At 35.9% G+C, this 8698-nt stretch overlaps 2 protein-coding genes across 2 annotated transcripts in view; one reads left to right on the top strand and one right to left on the bottom strand.

The window, feature by feature from the left end:
• Positions 1–683: 683 nt before the first annotated feature.
• Positions 684–3322, top strand: LOC129739167 (alpha-2-macroglobulin receptor-associated protein). Its single transcript, XM_055730580.1, has 2 exons — positions 684–1043; positions 2121–3322. Exons 1-2 carry the CDS (start codon positions 834–836, stop codon positions 3075–3077), a joined length of 1167 nt encoding a protein of 388 aa, XP_055586555.1. The 5' UTR covers positions 684–833; the 3' UTR covers positions 3078–3322.
• Positions 3323–5511: 2189 nt separating this feature from the next.
• Positions 5512–8698, bottom strand: part of LOC129739166 (uncharacterized) — a 43702-nt gene continuing 40515 nt past the window's right edge. The window contains exon 4 of the mRNA XM_055730578.1: positions 5512–6816. Coding sequence (XP_055586553.1) covers positions 6537–6816 — 280 coding nt within the window. The 3' untranslated portion in view covers positions 5512–6536. The remainder of the gene's footprint in view (positions 6817–8698) is intronic.

The following is an 8698-nucleotide window of genomic DNA, read 5'->3' as shown; positions in this document are numbered from 1 at the left end:
AAGTTCCGTTATCGATAGTTTAACCTTTCAAAGGGCGATGGAAGTTCCTGAGTAACTTTTACGCGACAAGAGTCACCTGAAGTTCCCGTAAAACATTTTTTCAGCCAAATGTGAACTTCGGAATTCCATCTTTAAGTAAAAACGCGGCTTTTGGTTGCTTGGGATATTTTATACTCATCTGATTATCCAGGTTTTTGGTATTTTTAGTCTTCCTCACTACACTGACGAGAAACACCCTTTGTACACCATCAGGGATGAAATTTCACAATGTAAAAATTTTCCATTAATTAACGCTATCGATATCCGCGAACAAAACCGTATCCACAAGAGCCTAGCAGGAAACGATGTTGTCTTGACGGTGGCTTGGGTGAGAGTGTTCTTTGAACATTTCTTGAATATCTTGAATATCATTTCATTCCGCCAACTACTTCATCAACCCACCACTGTAGAGAAGAGTGGCGCTGTTTACACTCGAAGGAATCCTATAAGATTTAGGACCCCTTACTATTTAAGATTTCAAAAGGAGGTATTTTGGTATCAGTTTAAAGAGAAAAAAAACTTACTAAACTGAACTGAAAGATGTTCTTTTGTTTTAAAACAAGATTTTAAAATTCTTACGCAAGTTTAATGTTTCCAGAAAATTGTCTCCCTTTTCAACATTTATTACCATTCAGTAGCAATCAGCTGTGTTTCAGTTGTCATCTTCGGCCATCGCGAAATAGCCGCCCGCATTCGATGGATTAGAAACATTTGGATATTTGGTTCATGTTCTTCACAGTTAATTGGCTCAGGAAGTAATCTAACTCCAGCGACCAAACCGTACATGTTTTAAAATGCATCGTCCCCGGAAATTCCTGATGGCGGCGGTTGTGCTGCTGGCCACAATGGTGCACTTTTCGGAGGCTGCCGAGAAAGCCTACGAAAAGTACTCGAAGAAAGCGAATGTCCTGCCGGATTCCGAGATCTACGAGCCGGATTTTCGTACAATCCAGCGGCCCTTCCGAATGGCCAAGCTCAATATGGTGTGGTCCAAGGCACAGCATGTAAGTAGAAACCATTCATTTTTCAATCTTTCCTTGACCCTAACTATGATTTTATATCGATGGGCTGACGTTAAATCAATAAAGAACAATAATTATTACAAGGTTTTATTCAATTTATTGTTCATTTTTAATAATAGCGTTCTTGTTTTGTCATTGTATATTTCTTCTTAGTTTTCTTAAATTTATTATCAAACAAAAACAAGTGCACGTTTCACAAAACTGATAACGATCAGCTTAGCCAGATTAGATTTCTTATGAAATAATCCATGGCTTTATTTAGATTAAGGATCACAGTTATCAGAATAGAAGCGAAATTGGTTTTCAGACACCAGCTTCCGTTCTCAGATTACAAATTGAAATTTGATGATGCTGCGAGCCGAAATGGAAACGATAGACTATTAAAAATATTATTCAAAATTTTATTCTTCCTCAACGTTTTCTATCCTTGCCCTGTACAACAGTTAGGTTCATGTTACATCATGTAACATGCCTGATGGAAATTAAGGGCTACCGTAATTTCGATTAAAAAATATTCCGGCAAATTTGTTCCGGCTTAATTGAGGAAAGCAGATAACTTATCAGGTTCCAATCAGCACAACCTCATCTGTAGGACGAGAATTTTTAACTGAATTAATTGATATCATTTAGTAGAGTTGTGCATGGTTATTTTTTCTCTTCGGATGATTTACTCATTATGTACTTCCTATAAGAAAAACAAGCATGAATTAAGTAAAATCCGCAAAATTCCCACAAATATAAACATATATTGGAAATACTTAAACCCTGTAGTTAAACAAATTCAAGAAAATCAGATAAATTTATCAAATCTGTTTACCCAGGATGAGGATAATAATTTTATTTTATAAGCATAATAAACATCTCAGATATAAATTTATCCATAAATTAAAGCATGAGTTATGGCCTGATCATTTAATAAAAGATTAATTAAACTTACCTTGGGGACTCCAAATCCGTATCTGATTAAGCCCAGTACAAACAGATAATTAAAGTTGATTATTTAAATCTTACTTATTATAAAGCCTTTGTTATAAAATTCAACTGATAAATTTTTAACAGCGTCTGACCGAGCCGAAGCTAAAGTCACTGTACACGGAGCTAAAAATTCAGGACAAGGAGGAAATCGCTTGGAAGCAGCTTAACTCGCAGCACAAAGATAAGGAAGGCCTGAAGGAGGCTGATCTGCGCAAGAAGCTGATCGGCATCATGAGCACATACGATCTGTTGGAACACTTTGACGATACGCTGGACCCGGAAAAGGTCAAACACCACAAGGCATACTCGGGCAAGGTGGACAGTGGCAGCTACAAGAATAAGAGCCTGTTCAAAGACAAGAAACTCAACCGCTTGTGGGAAAAGGCTGAGTCGTCCGGCTTCACCAAGGAAGAAATGGACGCCCTGAAGGAAGAGTTCGAACACCATCAGGAGAAAATCGACGTATATTACAACTTGTTGGAGCAGCTCGGCGAAGACGATGGCAAGGGAGAGAATGTGCACGAAAATGCTGTCAACGAAGACGAGCACGACAAGTTCAATGAAATTGGGAATGCAGAAGATGAGGACGGGGAAGAGAGTAACGATATTCAGGCTCAGCAACGTGGCATCAACAAGCAGAACGCTTACTTGCATAAGTCGAATCAGTTGCGGGAAAAGCATCGTGACATTCGAGACAATTTCGATCGACTGGAACGGATTGCAGCTAAGGGACCGAACAGCCAGGACTTCGTGGAACCAAAAGTGCAGGGCTTGTGGCGGGTTGCTCTGGCGTCGAATTTTTCCGCCGATGAGCTGGCCTCGTTGAAGGTGGAGCTGCTGCACTACGAAAGCCGTTTGCTCAAGCTGCGGCACATGCACGCGGAACACGCGTTGAGTTTGGAGAAGCACAAAAATGCCAAACATGGAGACAAGGCCGATACGCACAAGGCGATGGAGGAAAACATCAAGAAGCAGACGCGTAAAGTCGAGAAGTACCAGGAGGAAATCGAGAAGCGAATCTTCAAACATTCGGAGCTGTAGAGGAACGGTTGAAGTAGGTTATTTTCTCTCTAATATAAGTAAAACATAAGACTGGTGCCAAAATTCTGTCCCGGATATCAGTATAAGCCTACCTTTCTGTACTGTTGGAGTGAAAAAAGAGATAAACATGACTAACAAGATTTTCCCAAAATAGTAAGTTAAAGCAATCAAGAATAATGTGTTTATTAATCTATATGTTTACGTGAAAAATAAATTTATGTTTATATGTGTTTTCTAGAAGAGAACATAGTTCATTATTCCGATGACAATCCACAATTTTTATCCAGATTTCAGATTCAGTCAAATTCAAAATTTTATATCTCAGAATCAACTTTCAGATTCAGAATTCAGATTCTGTATCCTATGTTCCGATGGGTCACGGCTGCGGTGTGCAGGTCAGTGAAAATTGTCGTTCAAATTACCAATTTCCTAAGAGAGTCTAGTAGTCAGGTATAATTGGTACAGATAGAATTACAATATATAGATAACTGTAAAAACTATATTGTTAGGTTAGATAGGTAATAGTATTCGCGTCGTTATGTTCGTGAATGTTGCGGTGAATTTCGTTGACTTACTCTTGACTCAAGAATTTTACAGAAATTCAAGGACATTAAAGGGATAGAAATGCTATTTTCGATTTTTCAAACATGTTTTTTTTTCTCTAGGTAAGACACAATTTGAAAATGAATTTCGGGTTATAAGAGTTTCCAAGATTCTGAATTCGGATTCATATTTCAGATTTAGAATTCAGGTTCAGAATTCACATTTAGAATTCACATTTGGTGTTCAGATTCAGAATTCTCATTCTCGTAAATTCATTTATGGTATATGGTATAATATTGTCATATTGTGTACGTTAATAAGTTTTCCCCTCAAATAGAATTCAGATTCACAATTCAGATTCAGAGTCAGAATCCAGATTCAGAATTCAGATTCAGCATTCAGATTCAGAATTCAGATTCAGAAATCAGATTCAGAATTCAGATTCAGAATTCAGATTCAGAATTCAGATTCAGAATTCAGATTCAGAATTCAGATTCAGAATTCAGATTTAGAATTCAGGTTCAGAATTCAGATTCAGGATTCAGATTCAGAATTCAGAATTCAGATTCAGAATTCAGATTCAGAATTCAGATTCAGAATTCAGATTCAGAATTCAGATTCAGAATTCAGATTCAGAATTCAGATTCAGAATTCAGATTCAGAATTCAGATTCAGAATTCAGATTCAGAATTCAGATTCAGAATTCAGATTCAGAATCCAGATTCAGAATTCAGATTCAGAATTCAGATTCAGAATTCAGATTCAGAATTCAGATTCAGAATTCAGATTCAGAATTCAGATTCAGAATTCAGATTCAGAATTCAGATTCAGAATTCAGATTCAGAATTCAGATTCAGAATTCAGATTCAGAATTCAGATTCAGAATTCAGATTCAGAATTCAGATTCAGAATTCAGATTCAGAATTCAGATTCAGAATTCAGATTCAGAATTCAGATTCAGAATTCAGATTCAGAATTCAGATTCAGAATTCAGATTCAGAATTCAGATTCAGAATTCAGATTCAGAATTCAGATTCAGAATTCAGATTCAGAATTCAGATTCAGAATTCAGATTCAGAATTCAGATTCAGAATTCAGATTCAGAATTCAGATTCAGAATTCAGATTCAGAATTCAGATTCAGAATTCAGATTCAGAATTCAGATTCAGAATTCAGATTCAGAATTCAGATTCAGAATTCAGATTCAGAATTCAGATTCAGAATTCAGATTCAGAATTCAGATTCAGAATTCAGAATCAGAATTCAGAATCAGAATTCAGAATCAGTCAGAATTCAGAATCTGAATTCAGAATTCAGAATTCAGAATCAGAATTCAGAATCAGAATTCATAATCAGAATTCAGTATCAGAATTCAGAATTAGAATTCAGAATCAGAATTCAAATCTAGACTTTCTGATTCAGACTGCACTCATCCGAACCGTGATAAGTACAAGATTTGAATATCAATTTTAAAGTTGAGTCTCAAATGTTGATTTGAATCAGGAACTAAAATCTGCATATTGGCTCTGAGATCTGAAGACTATAGGATTAAAATTAGATTTTGTCAATTGAATCTGAAATTGATTGAAATTTTGCAATGATTGTTACCAGTTCATTAACTTGTTTCTGAGTTTAATATTTAAACTTTAAATATTTCTTTTCAACATTTTTTCTTACAAATTCGTGGCAAAAATCAGAACCTGTTCAGTAATTTAAGCGGCATTCAATAATGCGGCACAGATTACTGCGGATTTGAATATATGCAGTTCGCAGACCATGAGATTTTCTCTCGATTGTTGGATTACTTTCTGGTGGCAGGGACGTTTGTTCTAGATGAATATGTAGGTATATTTCGGATTTAAAAAATGGACTTTTTCTCAACCAAACTGAACCTAATATGGCTTTTTATTTACACATCAACCATCGCAGCCTTTAATTTTGTTTTTGATTGATTTCACTTCATCACAACTCATAACTTTTAAAATGCATTCTACTACTAATAGTAACTTGTCCCCAATGTGATTTTTTTTTTCGTTGGAATGTAAATACATAAACAATTTGAAGCTGTGGATTTCATATTCATAGTAGTTTTTTACTGACTTGGCAACATTTATATACACATGATAATATTTATTGTAAAGAATCATTTCTGGTTACAGTACCATTTATGAATGTTTGCTTCATGTTTGCTTTTTTTCTTTCTCAATATAAGAGTAGGTATATCAAGCGCACTTGAAAGCTGCACAACTTCCAGCCCGTTAGTTGGCAGCTTCCGAGGGCCGACTACAAAGTTCCAAATCACCAGTGCCTCTTCTCGAAACAGATAGTAGAGTTTTTTTTGTGCTCCTTAAGTTACTGTGTTGATAAATCGCTTATTATCGACATTTCTGTATCATTTTCGCTATCATAAAAGACTAACGGATTGTGATACTTAGTCGTGCATAAACTCAACCAAATCCGCCCAAGATATGGCTAATGGCTTGGTAAAGTATCAAACTTTAAACGCTAAGCTCAACGGGATTTTCTCTTCCTCACTTTCTACTAGGTACTTTAACAGTTTTGCTGCCTTTTCGTGAAGGTAAGAGAAATGTATATCAGCTTTTAGTTTTTTTGGAAATTTGCTACTCAGAAGTGTGCTTGATATTTTATAGCAAATCAAGAAATTAGTCAGAAATCTAAAATTTCTTCTCTTGATTGTTCTTCGACTTTTTTAAATTTGGGTAAAGTAAAATTTGCTGATGGTATTATAAAAAAAACGAAATACTTCAAACTATATTCACTAAGTCACATCCCTGGTAGCAATTTCCATATCGCTAAGGTAAGTTTTCCACATCATGATTGTAAATGCGCTTCCGGTAAGAATGATCCGTGTGCGTGGGTCCTTTTTAGTTTCTATCCAGAGAAGAGTTCGCAGTTTTATTTGGCACCCGCTGGGCCACTTAGCAGCAACCGTCCGAAGCTGTCATCTTCATCATCGTCCGAGGAACCGTTGGCCAAAGCTGGTGGCGAATCGACCGCGGCCACAACAGAATCCAGCAAAGCTGCCGCGGCCGCAGCTTTTCGGCGCTGTTGCTGCTGCTGAAGCCGGAGGCTGTTGGTTTTGTCCCCGTTGCTTACGCCACCGGGGGGCATCATCATCGGACTCAGGTTCCCGTTTCCATCCAGCAGCTCGCCGATTTCGGAAGATTTGAGAGAACTGGAAAGTAGAAAATAAAAATGCAAATTTCAAATAATATTAGCGCACATTTTCGTTTATTCTTATTTCACGATTTGTTTTGTGATGAAGCTCGGATTTTTTCAACCGTTTTTCCTCGACTGATTTTTTCGAAATCGCTTCTGAAAAGCAGCGGATTTTGATTTAAGTTGTCAAATATAATGTTATCTAGTGTTAATGCTCAGAAAAAAAAGTAGGTGTGAGATAAGGACGGAGCCTTTAATGTGTTTTTTTTTGTTTGAATTTTACGTTCTTTTAATGAAAAAATGTACTTCAAAAGAAATGGCGAAGCTCTGATTTGTTTGTATTACTCAAGGGAAAAGTTAGAATACCCAACAAAAAATAACAACTTTGAATATTCTATCTAACTAAATCTAGATTTTTCATCATAATTTAATGAATTAATTATAAGGTTAACATCGCCATCGGTCACCGAAGAGCGCTTTATCCTCTCTCAAGTTGAATTGATATATCTGCTTTACATGTCGAGAAAAAATTAAGTGTCTTAAAAAAACAATAATGTAACCTCCATATCATAGCTATTTTCTATGGTTAAATAAGCGTTTTCCTTAAGGTGGCCATTATGCCCTTATCTCCCCTATGCGTTCTGATTCTACGCAAAAGAATCACACAAAGCATTTTTCGCTCCAATTTTCCATTTGTTGTAGAAAATGTAACTTTTTTGGCTAAAAATATTGTAAAATGATAAACTTGACCTGTTTAATATAAAAACACCATCGAGGAATTTTCAGTTTGAAAGAAATATTGAAAATGTAGCTGAAACTTCAAACGCTTTTTTTCATATGCGACAATTTTGCTTAGAAAGGCAGATTATAATCCCAAAAAAGTATAAGTTTAATTTCAGTATTTTTCCTGAATGTATTCAGGCTTGGGAAATCCGGACGACTACACCCATAGAAAAGGGTTGCAAAAATCCAATTCCTATTTAGCAAATCTCTGTGCCGATAATGTGCTGAAATGTGCACTGTACCGAAGGCGGTATCTTTGAAAAGCACTACTGACATAAGGAATCGAGCTCCTAATCAAAATGATGCATGGCCGCTACATCCAAGCGAAACAAAAAAAACATTTCATGGGATTTCCTTCGTACTGGAAAATTCATCCCAAAAACAAGAAAAAAAAAATCACAGCGCCGTAGTGAGAGTTGACTCACTTCAACAACTATATCGTCTTGCCAGTCCGACATCTTAACCAGTGTACTATTAGAACTTCATGTAGTGCGAAGGATATTTGTACCTACGTATTTTTCTAAGAGTACATGTACTCTTTTTCGATAGAGAAATGGGCGTACTCTTCTTTTTGTGAAATTTTGAGAAATGTACTCTTTTTTAATGAGAGTCATTTTATCAGAAAAATGAACTTCTTTGTTTCAGTATCTATATGAAATGTGTTTACTACATCTTATACAAAAAAGACGAAAGAAATATAACTTACAAAAACTTTCAATACCTTACCCAAATGTCCCGTATTTAGGAAGGAATATTTTAATCGTAATTTACAGTGAGCGCATTAAGCGCCTTTGAGTATGCAATAATCCACCGAACAGTTATCAGAGAGCACAAAAGGAGAGAAACATGAACACATGCAAAATTATTTTTTATTGAGTTACATCAGCGGTGTTCAAACCAAATTTTACATTTAAAAATATGTTAGCACGTGTGTTTCGATGAAACAAGCTCAAGAATCATATATTTTGTAAAAAAAAAGAAGTTTTGTTTTGAATTTTGCTTAGATTTTGGATAAATCCGAGCATTTTTCCTCGATATCAAGGCAACCTGGCCGGGCTATTTATTTTTTTTTATTTGAAAAAGCATGCAGTCTGGAATGCAGAGTCATATATATT

Source organism: Uranotaenia lowii, chromosome 1, assembly GCF_029784155.1.
Source record: "Uranotaenia lowii strain MFRU-FL chromosome 1, ASM2978415v1, whole genome shotgun sequence".
NCBI lineage: Eukaryota > Metazoa > Arthropoda > Insecta > Diptera > Culicidae > Uranotaenia > Uranotaenia lowii.
The sequence above is the reverse complement of the archived record's forward strand: the minus strand, read 5'-3'. Positions and strand labels throughout refer to the sequence as shown.